This window comes from Panthera pardus, unplaced genomic scaffold (genome assembly GCF_024362965.1).
Source record: "Panthera pardus isolate Hobbes unplaced genomic scaffold, ASM2436296v1 HiC_scaffold_3, whole genome shotgun sequence".
NCBI lineage: Eukaryota > Metazoa > Chordata > Mammalia > Carnivora > Felidae > Panthera > Panthera pardus.
The window spans coordinates 38,077,347-38,099,160 of record NW_026526876.1 but is presented as its reverse complement, the minus strand read 5'-3'; the positions used below and the strand labels follow the sequence as shown (position 1 = coordinate 38,099,160).

Below are 21,814 nucleotides of genomic sequence, written 5' to 3'. Positions count from 1 at the left end.
TGGCTGTTTTCACTTTTCCTCTCCCAAATCTGGGGGCAAAGGGCCCCCACTCCTTCCCTGTCCCACTTAAATTTACTCCGTGGCTACCCATGTGAATTTGCTTGATTTCTGCGAAAACTCCCCGTTTCGGGGGGGGGGGTGGGAACAATAGGACAGGAACTCACGCAATTAGAAAGGATACCCGGGTCCCCGCCGCACATGCAGCCCCCCACTGGCTCAAATCACGTGCGTTTCCAGAAAAATCTCTTGGCGCGGTTTTTCTTTCTTTGCTATTTAATGCTCATCATTTATGTTTTATGTGTAGGTTTAGGAAGGCCCAAGAAATGATTACACAGGATGCAAGGGGGACATGACAGGGAGTCTGGAGCTCACAGCCCCCAGCTGGTGGCAGAGGTTGGCGGGGGGGGGGGGCGGGATGGGGGGCGCGGAGAAGGGCAAAAGGGTTTCATCTCAGCCCAAAGGGAGGCAGGAGGGGCCCCAGAACCAAACACATGCTAAAACATACTTGCGGTACCCCAACCCCCTCCCCAGCTGCTGGGGAGGAAAATAAATACACTCAGATTCTGTCCCGCTCTCCAGGTGCACAGGTGAGGGGCCAGCAGGTGAGTTTCCTCCTCCCATCAGATTGAGGTCAGAGAAATGCCATCTACTTACAATGCCCCCAGTCCCTTACACGGAGTCGGGAGAACCCTGGGCGGCAGAGGGGTGCCTGTCAGCGCACACCCTGCCTGGGGCTCGGGGATGGGTGGTGGGGGCTCGGTCATGCTAAATAGAGGGGGCGCCACACTCATTCCAACATCAAGCAAAACCGAACAGGCCAGGAGGGACCTCAGGAGACCTCATGGCCCCTTTCTGGCACCAAGCTAGGGAACAAACAGTCCTTTGCGGGGTCCTTTGAACTCGGGAGAGGCCCTGTGCGGGCCGCAGTCGACCTCTGTTCCTTCTTGCTGCATTCCCACCCGGGGTCCACTCTTCTCCACTGCAACCTTCGGAGCTCAGCCAAACCCACACTTGCAGGAAAGGGGAGGATGGGGGTGCATTCCTCCGCGTGCAGGCCCTCGGAAGGCAGACGCCAGCTCGGGCCTCAGCCGTCTTTGGCCCGCCAGACCAGGGGTGAGGGAACGGAGCAAGCTGACTCCCAATTCCCCACCCCCCCCACCCCCCGTGCTTCTCTGGCAGCTGCCCTGGGCAGGAGCCGGCCCCAGCCCAAGGGAAAGAACTTGTGGAGAAAAGCGGGATTTCTCATCCTCTCTGTGTCTCTGTATCTGTTTGTTGCAGGCGGGGGGTCCTTAGTCCCTGGCCCCCGGGGCCGGCTCTTGAAGACACTGCCTCCGATGGCTTTGGTCTGTGCCCGCATGGAGGGCACCCGGCAGGCTGGGCCGCACCACGGGTGCCACACGGACGTGCCTGAGCGGGGGATCAGCGAAGGGAAGCACAAACCCCAAAGCATGCTCGATCGAATCCATCACTGATCGAGACGGATCAACGGGCCAGGCCTTGGGCACAGCATCCCATCTCCACGGGGGTTGGACGGGCCTGGAGATGGTGGAGGGCAGGCTGGATTTGGCTTTGAGACATTTCCCAGAGGGTCGCCTGCCCCCGGCTCTCAGGTTCACGTAAACCTGAGGGCCACACCCCCTAATTCAGAGAGTGGGGTGGGGGGGGGCAGCCCACATTTGGCCTCTCCATTGCTGGGGCGCTTTGGACAAGCCACTCCCTCTCTGGGCCCGACTGTCCTGTATAAAAAACAAGGGGTGGGGGCGGACCAGATTTCAAAACCCCCCTTCCAGCTCTAACAACCCTCTGACCATCTTCGTCTTGGGCCAGAGAGGGGAGTGAGGGGGCTGAGGGAGGATGTAGGCCACAATGATGGTCCCTCATTCCCCAAGTTCACAGTGTAGAGCCCATGGCTCTGGTTCCTCAGTCTCTCCCTTTGAGTCTCTGGGGCTTTGTCATCACCCCCAACACCGTCCTTGGTGTCAGCCCCCCAGGCCCGACACCTGCTGAGGTCGAGGGCGGGGGCGGCGGGGCGGGGCGGGGGGGGACTGGCCCACCTATAGAAGTGCCGGGAGAAGAAAGGAGCAGAAGGTTTGAGAGGTGATGAGCAGGGGCAGGGCAGGAGAGGCGGCAGGGGCACTTCTGGCACTGGAGAGAGTGAGCAGAAGCGAGGGGGGCCCCACAGGAGCAAGGACAGGGCTGCGGTGGAGGGGTCCGGGCTCCGAGGCCCTGCCCAGAGGAGCTCAGCTCTGACGCTGGCCCGTGGGGGTTGGCTGGAGCATCGGTCGTCGGAATGTGGGGGCAGGGCGGGGGGGCTCCGGGTCGGCTCACACCGGGGACGTGGCCGTGGACTCGCTGCACAGGCTCTCGACGATGTCGGCCCGCTGGATGCGGCGCAGGGCGGCCAGGAGGGCGTCGAGCGTCGCGCTGTCCTGGGCGGCCCAGCTGGCGAGCAGGGCCCGGGCTGGGCAGGCCTCGCGGGTGAAGGAGTCTATGTGCTCAGGCTGGTAGCCCAGCTCGCCCGCCAGGTGCCGCCACGTGTCCCCCGCAGAGCCGTTGAGCAGTTTCTCCACCTCCTCCCGCTTGGCTGATGGCAGGCTGCTGTAGAGACCTCCGTCCCCCTTGAGGGCTGCCAAGAACCCGGGGTGGGGGTGGGGGTGGGGGAGTCAGGGGCTACCCTCCAGACCCCCTTTTCCCCAGTGGGCATGGGGGGCCTGGAGTAAGACCCAAGAAGGGCTGAGGCATTTCTCCTCCCGATGCAGGGAAGCCCCAGGGGCCTAGAGGCAGAGGAGTCCAAGATGAGGTCCTGGATGGAGGGGGTGGGGCAGGGCTGCGGAGGGGCCCAGGGGTGCGGACTCACATCCCCTGTCGCCCCACAGCTTCGGCACCAACCCCACCGTGTAACCCCGTCCCTGCCCCTCAACGATGAGCCGGGACAGGGCTTAGCCCCAGACTCAACTGCAGCAAGTATCTTGGAGCTGGGCTCTGGGCCACTAATTAGGGTCCGTAATTAACTACGTGTTCCCCAGAAGTCCAGAGCAGGAGGCTAATTGCAGCCACTTTGGGGAGTAATTAGCCCTAGGAGGGACAATTAGCTTGATGAGTCTGGCTGCTCCGGTCTGTCAAAGCTCCCATCTCCCACAACTCTCCACTGGAAAGACCTCTCTTACCCGCGTCTCCCGTCCTCCGCAGACGCCCTGCTCCCTGGGAACCAGCCCCTCGGGCGGTCCTTCCTGCGGTCTAACCTTCCTCCCGGCCTCACCCCGCCCAGCCTCACTGCTCACCCTGGCCGGCGGCCGTCTGCGTGTGGGCCTGCTGGTCATGCAGGCTCTGGCTGTCCACAGAGATGCCACTGTCACTGTGGAGCTTTTCTCCCTCGGGCGGGGGCGTCTGGTTCACGGGCCGGCTGTTGGCGCCTTGCTTGTCCTGTTTGCAGCTGTTCCACCTGGAGCCAGAGGACGGGCCCAGTGTCAGCGGGTGAGGGGCCACACTGGCCGGGCGGCTAAGGGATCTGTGCTCTGATGCGTGGGGCCGGGGCCACGGTAGGTACCCAGCTACACCCCCAACCCGCCATAGTACCTAAGGTTCTCCTTTCTCTCCATGTTCGCCCCCACCCACCTCCCCGCCCCCACCAGCCTCGCACTGAAAGCGCCAACATCCAAGGCACGTTCATGGAGGGGCCCCTGGGCGGCTCAGTCGGTCGAGCGTCCGACTTCAGCTCAGGTCATGGGCTCGCAGTTCGTGGGTTCGAGCCCTGCCTCAGGCTCTGGGCTGGCAGCTCGGAGCCTGGAGCCTGCTTCGGATTCTGTGTCTCCCTCTCTCTCTGCCCCTCCCCCACTTGCGCTCTGTCTCTCTCTCTCTCTCTCTCTCTCAAAAATAAATAAACGTGGGGCGCCTGGGTGGCTCAGTCGGTTGGGCGTCCGACTTCGGCTCAGGTCATGATCTCACGGTTCGTGAGTTCAAGCCCCGCGTCGGGCTCTGTGCTGATGGCTCAAAGCCTGGAGCCTGTTTCAGATTCTGTGTCTCCCTCTCTCTCTGACCCTCCCCCGTTCATGCTCTGTCTCTCTCTGTCTCAAAAATAAATAAAGGTTAAAAAAAAAATTAAAAAAAAAAAAAATAAATAAATAAACGTTAAAAAAAAATTAAAGAACGTTCATGGAATGGATGGCGGATAAATAGAAGACTGTTCCACTAAATTATGATCCACGCATACACTGAATGAGTGGTTACCAGCAATCAGATAATCCCTATGTCCCGCAAAAAGCTCTCCCAAGGGAGATTAAGTGAAAACGTAAGTTGTGGTGTATGTATAGTGTGATCCCGCTGATCCCTAAAAAAACAAAACAAAAAAAACCCCCAAAAACCCTCTGCGTGTTTACACATAACTATAAAAAGTTTCCCGTACGTGTGTTTACAAAGGCACACAAAACGGTTGGAAAGGATCCATTCCAAACAGATTCCAATGAGGAGAGAGGTGGGACTTGAGGAGATAAAAGAAGGCTTTTCCTTTTTTCCTTTACAAGACCTTGGCCTTGTATTGCATTTACCCAAACAAGCATGTATTCCTTGGATGATTTTTTTTTTCCACGAATGGAAAATGCACTTAAACATTTTAAGCACTTTCCAGAAGTGCTGGCACATCCTGAATTTCTGGGTGTGGGTGCCACAACTTCCCAGGTGTGCCATGGGAAGGAAGAGACACAGGCACACACAGGTGACTGTGGGTAAATGGGGTTTGAGGGATGAGGCACAGGTGGCTGGTAAAGAAAACTGTGTGTGCAGCGGGGGCCTGGGGAGTCAGGGAGGGGAGCGGCATGGGAGGGGGGGGTGGGGCCGGTGGCAGAACAGGTCAGAGACCGTCCCTTTCCTGCGTCCTGCTGACCTGCCACACCCTGGCATGGGGCAGCTGCTGGTGAGGATGACCATGGTTTGGGGTTGAGTTTAAAAAGGGGATGAAGGGGCGCCTGGGTGGCTCAGTCGGTTGAGCCTGCGACTTCAGCTCAGGTCATGATCTCGCAGCTCGTGAGTTCGAGCCCCGCGTCGGGCTCTGTGCTGACAGCTCAGAGCCTGGAGCCTGTTTCAGATTCGTCTCCCTCTCTCTCTGTCCCAACCCATTCGCATTCTGTCTCTGTCTCTCTCAAAAATAAATAGACATTAAAAAAATTTTTTTTTAAAATAAAAAGGGGATGAATTTTCAGGTCAAGGTCACGGTTAAGCCCTACTTGAGAGCAAAGACCCGGCTTTGTCCCCCATCCCCTCTCTCACCTCTTGAAGGCAATGTAGGCCACCAGGCCCACAACCACAGCGGCCAGGATGGAACAATAGACAGGGATGAGGTTGTCGGCGGTGCCTCGGGTCACTACGGGCTGAGAGCTGCCCATCACTGTGGTTACCACATCTGCCACCGTGCTGGCTATGAGGTCTTGCTCTGGAGGTACCTCTGGCTCCTCCGTGCTGGGGGCGGTGCTGTCCGAGCCCTCCGAAGGTGTAGACCGAGTAATCCAACGGCCAGGGATCTCTGGGAGAAGGAACTACAGGAGTGAGGGCCCGCCCCCCCCACACACACCCCCCACCCACACCCCTCCCCTCCACTTCTTCCCCAGCCCCGGCCGGGCTCCAGGTGCTAGGGTGCCCAGCTGCACACAGGGGTGAGAGCTGACATCGTGCGTATGAGTCATGACGGTGGAGAAGACAGACCGGGGTCCCCTTCAGCTCTGTCACTGACTTACTATGGGACTCTGCACACACCTCTCAGGACCTCAATTCCCCCATATCTAGAAGGGGGATATTAAGAGAGATGGTCTAGGCGCCCGTCCATCTGAGCTGTCGCCGCGGTCCTAGGAATCTATTTTGCCTTCCCTGGGTACCCAAAAGCCTGGCAGGGAGGTAAACACACAAAGAAGAGAGATCAAGCGCCAGGAAGCTTCTAGCGGGAAGCCCGCTGGGGAAATGTTGGAACGTCTCCGGTCCCAGTTGGTCCCAGTGCCCCAGTCATCCCGGTCCTTGGGAAGGATGAAGATACCCAGGCCTGGACGGAGAGATACCTCCCTGCAAACCACCTCCCCAGGAGCTGGCACTCAGCCTCCCTCCCGGTCTCTGATGTCCTAGTTCTCAGCTTGGGCAGGGGAGGGGGTGCCCAGCTGGTTTGCTCCCCTCCAGCCAGTCCTTAAACCGCCCAGTGGCTAGCCTCCGTTTCCTGCCCTGTGCGGCCCCCAAACCAAACCTTCTGATCTCGCCACCCAGAGGAGATGGTGTTGGGTAGCCCACCCCTTCCCTGGGCAGAAGCAGACTGTTGGTGGAGAAAAGACCTACAAAGAAGATACTGCCCGCTGCCGGGGGGGGGGGGGGGGGGCGGTGCGCCTTGCCCCCCACCTGGCCTGAACATGCCAGCAGGGCACTGCCAGCCTCCCTGACAGGGGACTTGGCACCTCCGGGCACTAGTGGGTGGGATTTTCCATTCTGCCACCCAGCCAGGGCCAGGACCGGGGGCTGTGGGCTCCAGACTGCCCGGGGGGTACCTGTCTGGGCAGAGTTGCCTACCCTATCCGTCCTCGCTTCCTACGCCTGGGGCACGGAGGGAAAGCAGATGGAACATGCCAGTGGGGTGAAGGAGAGGCACTTCGCTCCCTGGCTCTGCCCCCCCCAGCCCCCAGTTTGCCCACCCAAGTCGGAGCTGAGGCTGCCCACTGGTCCCTTGGGCCTCCTTGGCTCAAGATGTGGACGGTTCAAAGGCCCCCATTTTCAGCACCTTCTGAGGGGTAAGGCCCCCAGATGTGAATCTGGAATCCATCTGGCTGGCATTAGGGAGGGGGTTGCCATCTGTTGCCCCATCGTCCCCCTCCCCTAGCTCGGTCCGAGGAGTGGGGAGGGCGGGAAGTGGAAGAGACACGGCCCTGTCCTTTGGCAGCCCCAGACAGGGTGTTGGGACTGGGGAGGGTCTTCTCTTGCCCTGCGAGGAGACTGGGCAAACTGGTGAGGCAGCCTGAGCCCTGAGGCTGAGATACAACTTGGCTAGGACCGACCCCACCCCAGAGGCTGAAGGTTTTGGCGGGGGGTGGGGGGGTTGGTGAATCAGGCCATCACAGAGATTCAAGAAATCTCAAATGGGACCGGTTGATAGTGTCATTAAGGGGACAGACCGGGCTAAGACGGGGCTGTCCAGGGCACTTTCTCCTCATCTCTCTGATCCCCTCTAGCGGGGGTGGGGGGCGGACAGCAGGATGAAATCCAGATGTGGCCATGTCCACCAGCATTCCAACCCGCTAAGCCCCTGGCAAGTCCTGACAGCCATTTCCGGAATGGGAGCTGTCAGACTTGGGGGTGGAAAGAGGGAGCAGGTTACTCCTAAATCCAAATTTCACTGGAACAAGGGGGTGAAGGGGGGGGTGTCCTTCTGCCCCAAGGCTGAGTGAGTCACCATGTTGACACCTGAAATGTATATGCAAGAAAGTACAATGCACTGGAGGGGGGGGGGTGACCAAACCACAATCCGATTCCATTTCCTGAAACGTTCCTTCTGTTCCAAGCTGACACTTAACCCTTCAGAAACTCAGAGAAGGGAAGAGGGGCAGGGATAAACACAGCCCTCAGGGGCACCCTCTTCCTTCAGGCTGGCTGGGAAAGTAGGGTGGTATCTGGGAGGAATGCGTGAACGCCTCGGAAGGGAGAGCCTACCCCTCCCACAGCCACCACTTCTCTTTGCTGTCACCGCACCCCTGACTAAGTCCCCCCACCGGCTGGTCCAGACTTGCCCCTGAATCGTGCTGCCCTCCTGCCTGCTGCCCGCTGCTCTGCCCTGTGCCTGCTCTGCCCTGTGCCTGACGCCACTTGCCTGTCTCCTGGCCGAGGGCAATTGCCACCGGAATCGTTCTGTTCTGCGCCCCACTCCTCCCCCCCCAACACCCTCTCCCAACCCCAGTGCGTGAAGCTTCACACACATACCTGGCCTCAGCCCATGTTTAACCACCCTCCCCACCGTGTGCTCCCCGAGCCAGGGATGACAGGATGTGGCAGGCAGGCGTGCTCCCCACGAGCAGGGGATCTATCCCCCCCCAAATGACTGGGGGCTGACTGAAGGCAGGGGCTGTGCTGCCTCCCCCCAGAATGGGGGAGGGGCTTCCTGGGAACTAAATCCTGGGACCCTATCTGTCTCATCGGAATGGGGCAAAGGCTGTCTCTCCCCCGTGAGACCTGGGGCTCCCCGAAGGAGGCTGTTCAGGGGAGAGCAGCCAAAGGCAAGTAGCTAACGAGGTACCCAGCCACAGGGCAATGGGCGGAAAGGAAAGGCACTGACAACCTCTCCCCGGAGATGGATGTCACCAACCAGAAACCAAAACGGGTCTGCCCTGGCTGCCACAGCGCTTCCTCCTCCCATCCCGGGAACTGTCTCATCTCCACGGGGTGCCATGCCTGACTAAGGTGGGTGCACCCAGTTTCCAGCCACCCTGGAGACCCACAGCCCTCCAGGAGCACTCTGTCTTGTCTCTGGGCTCCTGAGCCCCAGGCCTGCTTCCTCTGCCCCCACCACCTCCTTAGTGTCCCCTGAGTCCAGTGTCCTCCTCGGCTAACGGTAACAATGACTGTTGACCCCTCCCCCGGACACCGCAAGTTAAAGAGGGCCAGCCACCTTCCCTAACCCACAGCATCCCTGGAAGCTGTATGACCAATGAGGAAACTGAGGTCCAGAGACAAGGGTGACCTCCCTACCGTCACTCCAAGAGAGACAGCGAAGATTCCATCCCCCAAGGCTATAAACCACTCCGGACTGAGACCAGGCCTCAGAGCCAAAGGGCCCCAACTCCTGAGGGTCCTCAAGCCCCTCGTCCAGGCCAGAGAGGCTGCTCAAGGACCAAACATGTCCCGCACTGGGCTCTGACCCACAGGCTACCTTTGAGTTGCTTGTCTGTTGCCCATCCAGCCCCACAGATGAATAAGCTGCGGGAACTGAGTTCAAGGGTAGTAGCTGCGGCCTGGGGGCCAGATGAGGGCTTTCTAAGCACTCAGCCCAAGGAAGGAAATAGTGGGAGGGGGTCCTTTGGGCCTGGGGGTTTCAGGGAGGGTGGCGGCGGGCTCAAGGCCACCGAGCAGGCCCGGCCCGTCTCGACCCCCAGGGGGCGCCCTTGCCCGCGGCGCGCTCACCCTCGCACTCGGCGTCGGCCCAGCGCGTGCACTCGCGCAGCTGGCGCTCGGTGTCCTCGCACACGGTGCAGGGCAGGCACGGGTCCACGTGGTTGGCCTCGTCCGAGTACGTGCCGTCGGGACACTCCTCGCACACGGTGTTCTGCCGGTCCTGGCACGAGAACACCAGGCCGGAGCCCGCCTCGCACACGCGGCACGCCTCGCAGCGGCCCGTCGTCTCGTCCTGGTAGTAGCCGTAGGCGCAGCGACACACGGCGTCGTCGGCCTCCACGCACGGCGCCGACATGCTCTGCAGGCCCACGCACTCGGTGCACGGCTTGCACGGCTCCGTGGCGCTCACCACGTCCGAGAAGGTCACGCCTGAGGGCAGATGGAAGGGCCGGGTGGGGGCGGGTTGGGGGTGGGCACGGAAGTTCGGCACCTGCCCTCCGGGCATCCGGGACGTGGGGGGCTGGAGGCGCTCCCTCCCTCCCGTATCTTCCCGCAGGGGCCCCTCCCTGAGCCCCACCCTCCTCCTCGGGAGTCCCAGGCCGTCTGGGAAGGGCCCCTCCCCACCCACCCCAGCCCAGTGCCCCAGGGCCGGAAGCACGGACCCCCGAGGCTAGGCGGGGTAACCCGCCTGGAGCCGGTAAATTTCTTGTTAAATTCTCTTAGAGAGTTCCCGGCCCAGTACCCTTGTTGCCAGCATGATTAAGGAATAATCTGAGCGTGGTTCCCATCCAGCCCTCCCCGCGGGCCAGAGCTGGACTGCGAACCCAACCCAGGCACGGGCGGGCCTTCGCTTAGGGAGCCTCCCGCCCCCGCTGACCTTCCATTCGTCTGCGCGCCAGGTGGGGGCCCAGGTGTGGCCTGACTAGGGTGAGACCGCAGAGTGTCCACCCGTGGCGCTACCCCACGCTGCTTAAGGGCTGGGCTCTTGAGGGTGGGGATGGTCTCCCCGACAAGGCAACAATAGGAGGGATTGACGCCAGACAGCAAGAAGGACTTGCCGGTAGAGTCCTCTCGTAATGGATGTGAGCTCTGATCTAATAAGGGGAGGGACGCCAGGGGATGCCAGGGTCCTCTCCTCCGTGTGCAAGGAGCGGGGAAGGCACAGATCCTTCACCCCTGCTCGCCCAGGTGCAGAACTCTGTGCCAGTCCGAATCCAAGAGGATTCATCCTGGCTTCAAGGGCAGAAAGCAGAATTTAGGAACCGCGAACCAGGGAAGGAGGGGGTGTTCAGAATGTGGAGGCGGAAGTAAACCAGGGTTTCCCCACTGGGGGGAAATCGAGGCCTGCAATTCTGAGCTTAACCTTGTCTAAAGGAATCCAGAGTCCAGATGGAGCACAGGGTCACGATCTTTGGCAGAAGCAAAGAAAGAAAAGCAGAGCCGAATGAAAGGGAAAGAAACTGAGGGGGGAAGACAACACAGAAGACAAGACAAGCCTGAAGGGAGACCAGTGTCAAGTCTGTTCTGGCAGAGGAACTCCTGTGTTTCTCTTCCCGGGGATCAGGCAGACCTCGACCCAAAACCTGCGTCTGTCACTTATTAGCTGTGTGACTCCGGGTGTTTTACTTAACCTCTCTGAGCTTTTTTCTTTCTCAGTCAAATGGAGAATAATGTCTCCGCTCACAGGGTTGTGGTGAGGAATACATGAAATTCTACCATAAAGCACTAGCCACACAGCAGGGACCCTACAAAGGTTGAGCCCCCTGGGGTGGGCAGTGGTAAGCCCCGTGAACTTCAGTAGCAAGGATACAGTCAGCAGAAGGGACTTGCAAACATAACACAGTCAAGCAGGACGTCCAGTTTATGCAAACAGGAGGATCCTGTCTGGTTGGCATGTGGCAGGGGGCGTGGGTTTCAATCACACTGGAGGGGGGAGGGGAAGGGGGGCCCTGCCCATGGGAAAATACAGAAAAACGAGTAGTAGAAAACTCTTGGGAGGGGGTTTTAAGGGGTGGGGAAAATGTGGCCTTTTTTGGCAGAGAATGAAGGCGGGAGCTTAATGGGTTTCCTTGTGGAAACATTTTGAGGACAGAGGGAAAGTCCGCTGGGGTCTCCATCCCATAAAGTGAGCTTATAAAGGCGGCCTGTTAACACAGCCGGAGCGGTGGGGGAGGGGGGGGAGGGGAACAGAGGAAGCAGACGCGAGGGAGGGACTCCTCCTGCCACCACCTCCTTGCTGGGCTCTGCTCCTGTCTCCCCTTCCCTGCAGATGCCAGAGCCTCCCTCTCTCCCGGGCTCCTCTCCCCTACCTCCTGTTCTGACAGAAGGGGGTAGGGTCCCATCCTGGGAGACTTAGGGTCCAGGGAGGAGAGGCACCAGGCAGGGGTCTAGGAAACGAGAGAGGCAAACTCGGGAGGTTCCAGGTAACCAATGGTTGGCCAACCCCCACCCCCACCCCCACCCTGGGATGGAAACCCCGTTAGGCCAGGGCCAGTGGCCAGAAGGCAAGGTGGCAAAAGGCATTACAGCGTGTGTAGCCTCTCCACCTGAGGTCCAGGCATCTCTCTGCTGCAGGATAGAATTATAGGATCCACAGGCACAGAGAGAGGAAAACTGTATTTTGGGACACCAAGGAGTTGGTGTTGCCGATCGGCTATGTGCGTGTGTGTGTGTGTGTGTGTGTGTGCACGTGCGTGGTGGTGGTGGAAAGGCATCCAGAGGTCAGATTAGGCGGGTGGGTTCAGGGTTCCCGGTTCCTGTACTCTTGTTTCCATCATGATTGAAGAATAATCTGAGGGCACCTCGGTGGCTCAGTTGGTTAAGCCAACTCTGGATTTCGGCTCAGGTCATGGTCTCACAGTTCGTGAGATCGAGCCCCGTTGTTGGACTCCACGCTGACAGTGCAGAGCCTGTTGGGACTCTCTCTCCCTCTCTCTGCCTTCCTCTGCTCGCTCGCTCGCTCTCTCTCTCTCAAAATAAATACACTTTTTTTAAAAAGCCTAATCTAGTATGGTTCCCAGCGGCCCTCCAGGCGGGCAGTGAGTGCCAGGTAGAAGGCAGGATGTGAATCTAGGCAGAGAGGAAAGGTTTCTGGGCAGGGAGAGAGCACTGAGCCCATGGCCTGAAGGCAGCAACTGAGGCAGGCGGCATCCCGCAGGGACAGAGACTCCTGGGTCAAAAGCACCCAGAATTCAGACCCCAGGCCTGCCATCCTTCTGCATCCCCTAGGGGGATGCATCCCCTTGGGGTTCTCCCCCCTCCCCAAGGAAATCCCAGGTAGGACAGGCCACAGCAGCCCTCTCCCCTCTGACACCAGCCCACAGCGAGGAGGACATCCTGACATTGATTCAGCCCCCATTCCCGCCCTCTCTGGAAAGCTCTGCTTCCTTGGTCAGAGCTGGAGAACAGTTGGCCTGGGGGGGAAGGGTAGCCACACCTTCCCAGGATCCCCCAAGGTCAGTTTCCAGGGCAGCCAGGATGTGATCCTCCCCCACTCCCCCCCAAACCCGGTGAGGGTAAGTGGCAGCCATTGATTTTGCAGTGCGGATGATATTTTTAGCTGGTCTTAGCATCAGCTACTCCTCCCACCTGGCCACATTCTTCTACCAGGCCTCTCTGCCTGGGGGCTGGGAAGGGGCACCCCCTGGGGATCCCTGATCAGGTCCTCCACATACTTCCCCGCATCCCTTCTCCGCTTCCCCCCTGGCTTCCTCTATGGGGTCAGACCCATGCCGGTGTCCATACGGAGGTGGGCCGGAGACCCTGCCTGGAGGCAGAAACGCGCATAAGGCTTCTAGCGGGCATGTTCCTCCCGGCCGATGTGCCCTTCCGCCCCTCCCCCCACCCGCCACCCTGTACTCACTGTCCAGGCAGGGCTCACACACGGTCTGGTTGGCTCCGCAAGGCTGGGCTACGCCCTCTCCCAGGTTGCAGGCTTTACAGCACTCGCCGCTGTGGGTGAACAGGCCCGTGGGACATGCCTCCTTGGCACCTCCAAGGGACACCTGGGTGGGGGGGAGATCAGAAGGTCAGACTGGCAAGAGAAGGGAGAGAGGGGGTCTTCCGGGGGATCCAACACCCCCCTCCTAGAGCCTTCTATTGGAACCACCTGGGCTGGGGATGAGCTCACCACGGAGGCATCAGGCACATCAAAGCTGGCGGGGAAGCAAGGCGGTGGGGGGACAGTGCGCCCCTGCCGGCTGCTGGGGGTGTGAGGTCAGAGCCCCGGAGGCTGACTTTGTGCAGAGTTCATCTTGGGGTTACGGCAGCTTCTGGAATCCCAAGGATGCGCCACCTGGGGAAGGCGGCCTGAGACCCAGCAGCGGGCCTTTGGGCAGGTACAGGTTGCAGCTGGCACAGGGCTCCCAGCCAACGGGGCAACCGGAAGCTAAAATCTAGCCCACATGCCACTTGCTAAAGCTGTGCACCTGCACCCCATCTACCCAGAGGGGAGCCCTTTTCTAACAAAGGCTAGCAGGGCCCTGCTCCAGGGCCTTAATTCTACCTTTCCACATCCTGAATATTAGATGGGAGGTGTCTGTACCCAAGAACAGAAGGCAGAGGGGGTAGGGTCTTGGGTTCAAATCCTGACTCTGCACTGGAGTTCTGACTATCTCTGCCTTCCCTCTCTGAGTCTACCTCTCCTCGTGGATGGCAACAGAGACCACTCAGGGCCAGAGCAGAGAACGGGCCAATTAGCAAGAGTCTGGAGCCAAGAAGGGAGAAAGGGACGCCTGTTATCAATGATGAAAACGGGGCTGCTCTCACCATCCGGCCACCCTACTCCACCAGGGTTTGATTTCCAGCCACCAGCCCTCCCCTCTCCCTGCCCCCCATGCAGCCAGTGGGAACGGCGCGCTGGAACCGGGGGAAAGGGGAGTCAGATTCCTGCCACGGAGGCATCTTTGCTCTTTGCTCATGGATGGAACGATTTAGCACCAGATTCCCTGGGGTGGGGGGAGGGGGGGAGTGCTGGCCGCTTGCTTTATGTTTCTATTCCTTACCAAAAAAAAAAATTCTTCATGTCCAATAAAACTCCAAAGCCTGTTTCCCTGGCTTCAGACCATGCAGCCCTCCTTTGATGCCAAGAGGAAGTATGGGCTCTGGGGTCATGGGACCAGAGGGGAGTATTAAAGGTCATTTTGGATATCCCTCTGCTTCCACACTGGCCAGATCAGAGCCAAGAATACTCCCTTTCCCTCCAGTCCTTTAAAATATTCTGAGGTTTAGGGGTGCCTGAGTGGCTCGGGCGGCTGAACGGCCAACTCTTGATTTCCACTCAGGTCATGACCTCCCGGTTCGTGAGTTCGAGTCCTTCATCGGGCTCGGTGCTGACAGTGCCTGGAATTCTGTCTCCCCCTCTCTTGACCCCACCCCACTCGCTCTCTCAAACATAAATAAATAAAATACTCTGAGGTCTCCCTAGGGTTTGGTGGATGGAGGGGGATGGACAGGTGGGATCAGTCTAGGAGGGGGCTCGTGGTCCTCAAGTGACCAGCAGGGAGGGTGCAGGCAGCACAGGAGGGGGGCCTTGGGTATTGCCACCATCCCCTCCCAGGTGGTAGGAACACCGACCTGGGAACATCTGCAGACCGGAAGCCATGAGGGGTGGGAGTGGGTGGTGTCCCAGATGCAGGCTTTCCCCCAGGAGGAGAGCGAGATTCCAGAAAGGTCTATTTGGATTTCTTTTCATCCTCGAGGGCTCCGCTTAAATGTCAAGGAAGTGGTCCTGTGGCCCCCACCCCTCTCAGATCAGGTGGAGGTGCCCTGTTACAGTTCTCCCTGGTCACTGCTCTTGTCCGCAGAGTCCCCTACTGGACCATCAGCTACCCAGGGGCAGCGCTGTGGTTGCCCCTGCACCTGGTACATAGTAGGGACTCAAAACATGTATGTTTATGGAATTTAAGAACATGAAAGTACAATATGAACTAGACGATTTGCCGCTCTAATGCTTTTCGTTGTAAAGCATCATGGTTGCGCCCTTCTGACTCCAGAACATACCTGCACAGTTTCCCCAGGACTCAGGGACTCAGTGCTGAACCCCAGTGATTATTCTGGGCTGCCGTGCAGTGAAGCCCTTGTGTCTTTACCCCAAACTATCACACTCTTGTGTCTGAGTTCTTCTGTCAGCCCTTTTTTTTTTTTTAAAGTGTTTCTGCCTCCCTCCTTCCTGTCAAGATATCAGTTGTCAATTTCGCTGCTACCAGAGTGTGACCTGAGCAGCCCCTCCCCCACCACCCTAACTTATGAGACCTAATTGAATCTGTAGAAAGCATGTAACTAGCCTGGGTAGGGAGGGATAAAACCCGGAGTGTAGGTAGGATCTGAACCAGGAGGGGGCCATTCTCCGGGGAAAAGGGGCAAGCTACACTGCCTTCCTCCTCAGGGGTCTCCATTGCTCTGAATCCTGGCTCATCACTTAGAGCTGGGTGACCTGGGCCAGGCTGAAGTGTCTCTGGGCCTCAGTTTCCTCATCTTTAGGTGATGGTGACAATACCTGTCTCAGAACATTGCTGTAGGCATTAAGCGAAGAAGGTGTTTATACACTTCAAGATCCCTCTTCCCCACCCCCACCTCCCCACCCCCCCCACCCCAAGGTCTTTCCTGCTGCTTTTGTGGCTTTTGGCTGGGTTCCAGTTGGTTGAGGTCAGCAGAGAGCTGGGCCCGCTGAGGGGGTCTGTCGATGGCAGTTGTGCATCCCGTACAAGCCCCCTCTTCCTCGAGGCCTGCCCTCCCTGCGATCCTCTCTCTTCTCCCAAGTCTTGCATTTGGACACCAGGCCACATAATTAGTACCCAGGCGTTTCCTGTGCTTGTGTTATGTGTCCTATTTCAAAACACCCCAGATCTGCTACTTAACAGTATGCTACTCTGGGAACAAGTCGCAGTCTCTCTGAGCCCTCCATTTTCCCACCTAAAAGTCTGGCTTCGTAATATTTACGGCTCAGGGTCGCCATGAAAATTACAGGAAATAATTTATGCGAGTCCGTCCGGTGTGTAGAAGGAGTTCAATAGATGTTGGTCGTCAGAGAAGTGTCTTGTCTGAGGCTGAGCTGCTGAGCCCAAGTGGGAGGGGAGAGTTGTAGTCAGCCCCAGAGAGAGGAAACTACCTAAGAGGGGGCGGGATAGGCATGAAGATAGACTTACCCACCAGGAAGAGTCTGAAGAGGGCACAGGGACCAAAGGAGGATGGGAATTGTTCTCCTTACAGATAACTGATTAATTAACAACTATTCGCTAGTCAACAACTATTTACTGAGCGCTGAACTAAGAGTTTCCAATGCGACATGGTCACTGACCCCTGGGGGAAGTCACAGTCCCTTGAGGGAGAGAAAATACCACTCCAAACAGTGACATCAGAAGCCAAGATGCTGAAGGGGAAAGACTTGAGGGACTGCCTTCATCTCCTCTCTGACAGATGGGGAAACTGAGGCTCACAGAGGCCGTTCTGCCAAGTGGCTTGACTCATGGCCTGTGTCACACCTTTGCTCGGTCCAAAGTGGGGCAATATCGGGAAGCAAGGAGGGATGACCAGGATTCAGGCTTCTTGCTCCAAAATGATCAATTTACCAAGATGATAGCCACATTGGCCTGAAATGTACATCTATTACACTTATTCACTTCCAACTTAATGGAGTGATTTCATCCCATTTTTTGAGAATGTTTTGCAATCTTGTCGCCATCTCAAGGCTTTCAAAAAACTAAGGTGGACCCATCCTCTGATGAACGGACTTTTTAAAACGTTTTTTTTTTTTTTTAATTGGACAAACTAGAAAACACACTAAATAGGTGAAAGAATTTGAAACTATATGACTGCGTCAGTGGGATGAGCCCTAACCATTCACAACAGTCTCGGCAAAGGGGTCCTTAGGTGAATGGAGCCATTAACCACCGCCAGGGGGCTGAAGAGTTTTCAAATACGTGGAGGGTCTTTTGAGGTCGATGCAAACCCAGGAGAGACACTGCCACATGCGTGCCACTCCTTTAGAGAGAGATTGAATTTAGGGTAGGAGACAAGAGCTAATTACTGAGGATGATGCTGCATGGAGGCTATGGGAGGGGGCGGGGCGGGGGGAGACCATGGGTGGGGGGCAGGGGCTCAGTTCCAAATTTGTGGCGCCAAGGACATAGGACATAGATCTAATATTGAGGGCTAGTGATGGTCAAGGACCTCGTGTCCCTCCGTGATCTAGAAGGCTGGCGGGGGCGGGGGGGGGGCGGGGAGTGGGGTGGTGATGGCACTCGGAGGACAGAATAAACTCGAAGCCAAGCATCCCGGGTTCCAACAGGGGCTCCACCCCTTCCGAACTGGGGGAGCCTGGTTTCACGCCTGAAAGTCTGGGAGGTTCAACTCCCTCAACTGTATGAGGGGAATAACTAGATTTACTCTGCGGGGATCTTCTAAGGATTAAATGACACAGTAGAAATTAACCAGGGCAGTGCGTGGCACATAGTAGGCACTCGCCCGATTTTATTATTCCCACCTCCCCACCCCCCACCCCCACCCCCAGGGCAGAATCTAGGCGTGTGAATGGACCCCGGCGGGTACAGGGGAGCGGGGACCCCTTCCATCCCCGAGCCGCCTCCCCCGCCCTGTCCTCTCATTTGCTGCGCTCGTTGCATCCCTATTAGGCGCATTAGCCAGCCCGGCGGCTCCGGTTACAGACGTCTGAATGACAAAGTGCCTCCATTACCGGCGCGGCCGGCCAGCCGAGCCGCCGGGACGCGCTCTGGTTTCAGCACTCTCTCGCCGCGGCCCAGGAAGAACCTCGGACCGCCGCGGCGCGCAGAGCGAGCGCGTAGACAGCAGTCCCGCGGCGAGGCGGAGGCCAGAGCCGCAGGCGCTTGGGGGCCGCGTTCTGCGCGGGGTCCACCTTCCCGAGCTCCCAGGCGCTCCGCGCCCAGCTCCCCTCCTTCCTCGCCCCTTCTCTACTGGGGTGGTGGGGGGAGGACTCTCTCCAGCCTTGGTCTGGAGCCCACGCCCTCGCCCCTCTGAGCTCTGCACTCCTGGCCACCCCAGTCCCACCCCCCCAAGTCAAGATGCCTCTCTGAGCCGCCGCGTTAGTCAGCAACCATGCCCACGGTCACTCCCAGATCTCCGGCGAAGCCACAGGTGCTGACAGCTCCAAGGGGCTGAGCTTCGGGGATGGGGCCAGTGCCCGGAGAGGGTCTCTGCCCACCCTGGCCCCCACATTCCACCGCCCGCCCACTCTGGGGATGGCCTCAAGCCCGCCCCCGCGGAGAAACGAGCTGGGACGCCGCGCTGCCTCCTTCCGAGGTATGGGGAGTACCGAGCTGGGAATCAGGTGAGGGACGGCCTAGCAAGCACTGGGGAGTTAACTTGCTTGCGAGATCTTGGCCAAGTCGTTTACACTCCCAGAGCCTCTCAGTCTCCCTTCCTGTAAAATGGGGGTTGGGGATGCAATGCTCAGATGAGAGATGAAAATGGCAGGGAGAGTGATGACACCTCTTCGGTGCCGTTCAGGGGCCCGCACAGGTCACATCTCCTGAGTATCTTGGGACTACCGGACGGACTTAGATGCTCAAGAGGACCCGCAGTCCTAGGCGGAGGCAGGATCCGAGGCACCTGAGCGCCTCCGTCTGGTTCGGTGCCCGGCGTCTTCCACCGAAAGCTGGGCGGGGCACGGGCGGTATCCAGACCCGCTTGGGCGCTGGAGCCCAGCGAACCGCGGGCGCGGCGCTCGGGTTGCTTAACTTGACGGGGTCGGAATGCGGGCGCGGCGCGCAGCCCTAGGCGCGCCCGAAGCTGCGGGTGGCACAGCCGTCGCATCTCAGCGCCCCCTGCCGGCCACCTCGGCCAGCGCGACCCGGGGCTGCGCGCCGCCGGGACCTTCCCCGCTTTGCGAGTCCCAGCGCTCTGCGCCCTGAGACTTGGCTGTGGCCAGACCGGGTCGCGCGGTGTCTGCTCCATCCCTGTCGGTCCTAGGCGCTGCTTCAAACCGCGAACATCAGCGCGTCGGAGGAGCCCGCGGGTCGCGGGGGAAGCAGGGAACGGGTTCGCCCCGGCGAAGTGGGCGCTCCCTTCCCAGCCTCGGATCCCCAGGCTCATTTCCCAGACTGGGCGAGGCCGCGAGAAAGAGCACGCGACAGGCGCGGGAAACGTCCGTCCCTCCGCTCTGTCTGTCCCACTGTCCCTCGGCGAGAAGGCGGGGCCCTGACCACTTCAGGGTCCGCTCTCCCTTCTCCGTCTTCTTTCAATTTGCTTGCATCTATCTCCCTCGCCGTCGTCCTTTTTCTGCCCTCCCTAACCCACTTCTCTCTCTGCAACCGACCCCCCGTTCCCCGAAGCTCTCCCTCCCACGCCCCTCCCCCCCATTGTCTGCCTGGCCCTCATTGTCCGATGCCCGGTCCCCTCTGCCTCCAGTCCCTCCAACCTCCTCCCCCATTGTTCTATCTCCTCGTCTCCGGTTCCCCGCCCCAGCCCCGCTTGTCCCTCATATCTCCAATCCCCGTCCCATTCCTCTTCCTTCCGTCCCACGACCCTCCAGAGATCAAGATGCTCAGGGGGAAAGTCGCCTCGAGATCCCGGCATCCAAGCGTCCTCTTCAGAAGAACCCAGGCATCCGAGAGAGCCCCTCTCGGCTCTGCCGTACACACCCTCCGCGGTACCCGAGGACCCGCATCCCCGCGCCCCTGTCTCGCGCATCTCTATCCTCGGTCTCAGGGTCGCCTCTGCGCTCTGAGAACCCTAGACGCTCCTCCGTGGATCCTGGCATCGGAACTCCCCGCCCGCCATCCACCCCCAGCATCTGGGACCCCCTCGCTCTGTTCTGTTTTCCCTTGGCGGAACCTGAGCCCATTGGGGTTCCCGTCCGGGGAGAGAGCGCGGGCTCCCCTCCGGCTAGCACTCACCCCCAGGAGCAGCGGCAACAGCAGCAGCAGCGGGCGCGGCCCGTCCATGGCGCAGCCCGCGGCACCTGCCCCCATCGCCCGCCTCCCGCGGCAGCGCTCGGCTTCCAGTTGAGTCCGCTCCGCGGACGGATAGGGCTGCGCGGCGCTGCGCTCCAGCGCCCGCCCCCCAGAGCTGGCCGCGGCTCCGCTCGCTCTGGCTGCGGGCGGGAGGGGCCGGGAGAAGCCAGTGCGGCGGCCCCGCCTCCTCCCCGCCCAGCCCGCCCACCCCCGGAACCGCGCCCGCCCGCCCCGCCGCCTCCGGGAGGGGAGAGGAGGGGAAGGGAGGGCTTGCGGGGAGCTGCGCGCCCGCGCGCCCCGCGGCCGCTTTTCCGCGCCCGGGCCCTCGGAACCTCTCCCGACTCCGCCCCGGTACCCAGTGCCGGGTCCGCGCTACGGCGTGTCGCTCCCGGATGCTGTGGGCTCTGGGACCAGGGCGTCCCCACCGCGGCTCCCATTCCCTCTGGGCTGCAGACCCCGCCGGGTTCACTCTCTAACCCGTCTTCCTCTGCCTCCGGCTTCGGCTTCTTTCCCCGGGGCTCTGCTCCCTTCTCAGCCGTTCTCAGCAGGAAGGCCCGCCCGGCCCTTCACCTCCTGGTCCACACCCGATCCCTACCTCTGCCCCTTCCCCCCGGCAAAGGCGTAGGGGAAGGGGAGGGGAGGGGTAGCAAGGTGGTCTGAGCCCAACAGCGTGCAGCAGGGGCATTCAAGGTGGAGTCCATCCTGATGTTTCTGAATTCGCAAAAGATGGGTTTGGAGGGGGGGGCGGGGTATCAGGTGTGCACACAAGATCACAGGAATACACACACCCTCAAGCTCACGTATACATGTGCTTACGCACGTGTCCACACCACCCTCCTGCACTCGTGTAAACCTGTGCATTCTACACATGCATGTGCACCTACATACTCGTGCGCGGTGCACACTCATTGCACTTGTGGTCATAACGTGCAAACACACATACTCACCTGCACACTCACACTTCCATGCAAGTCACCACACAAGCCCTCGCAGGTGCAGTCTTCCAGCAAGGTGCTCACACATTCATGAACACACATGCACACCCACACGCAAGCACACGTGTATCCTCACTAGACTGTGAGTGTTTCCATTAGCTTATGAGCTGCCTGCCGGCGGGGACTTCGATTTCTTATCTGAATGCCTGGTTCAGGAAAGGTCTGTAGAAGGGTTTACGAGGAAAGGGGGTTGGATACGCTCACACCTACATACCACAGATTACGTAAGCAACCCAGGACCACACTCACCGTGCCCTACAAACCATAGCGGGTCCCAATCGCAGCACCCCCCCCCCCCAACAACCCAGGGAGGGTGCCACCAGTCTTTTGAGGGGAAGCACCCCACCTCAATGCCTACTCCTTGCTTGTCCCCACACATTCCTGATTCCCAGACAAGGAGGCCACCGAACAGAGAGCCTGTAAGGAGCAAATCTACAAAGCCCATCCCCACACCCTGATCTTGGCCATGTGTCGACCTCAGTTTTGACTCAGAAAAAAAAAAAAAAAATACTACTGCCCTCCCACATGACAGGAAGAGGGGGGAAGATCAAGTACACTTGGGAAGAGAGTATCTCAGCAGTTGGTAGGTGACTCCCTAGATCAGCTGAAGCTAACTTCTTCATTGGGGGGCTGAGGGGGGGCATCTGCCCTGGGAGCATCTTTCCCGTGTATCCAACAAAGTCCAGGGGACAGCCTCAGAAAGAACAGGTGGGCATCCCTGGGTCCTTGAGCACGAGTGTGGATAAGCCACCACCTCCACGGCTGGGCAGGAGAGGCCAGGCAGTTAGCCCATCTCCAGAGATCCCTGAGGAATCCCTCCTCCCC

At 59.4% G+C, this 21,814-nt stretch overlaps 1 protein-coding gene across 1 annotated transcript; it reads right to left on the bottom strand.

Annotated features, from left to right (window-relative positions):
• Nucleotides 1-255: 255 nt before the first annotated feature.
• Nucleotides 256-20,138, bottom strand: NGFR (nerve growth factor receptor). The gene is made up of 6 exons (XM_019415831.2): nucleotides 19,938-20,138; nucleotides 12,929-13,070; nucleotides 9,136-9,495; nucleotides 5,263-5,515; nucleotides 3,282-3,442; nucleotides 256-2,626 (listed from the first exon to the last, which is right to left on the bottom strand). Exons 1-6 carry the CDS (start codon nucleotides 20,010-20,012, stop codon nucleotides 2,325-2,327), a joined length of 1,293 nt encoding a protein of 430 aa, XP_019271376.2. The 5' UTR covers nucleotides 20,013-20,138; the 3' UTR covers nucleotides 256-2,324.
• Between the last annotated feature and the right edge of the window lie 1,676 nt (nucleotides 20,139-21,814).

Coding starts and splice junctions, on each gene's coding strand:
- NGFR (XM_019415831.2), bottom strand. CDS start 20,012: ATGGGGGCAGGTGCCGCGGGCTGCGCCATGGACGGGCCGCGCCCGCTG. Junction 13,071..19,937: donor TGTTGCCGCTGCTCCTGGGG/GTGAGTGCTAGC, acceptor CCCCCCACCCAG/GTGTCCCTTGGAGGTGCCAA. Junction 3,443..5,262: donor GCCTACATTGCCTTCAAGAG/GTGAGAGAGGGG, acceptor CTCTGGCTCCAG/GTGGAACAGCTGCAAACAGG.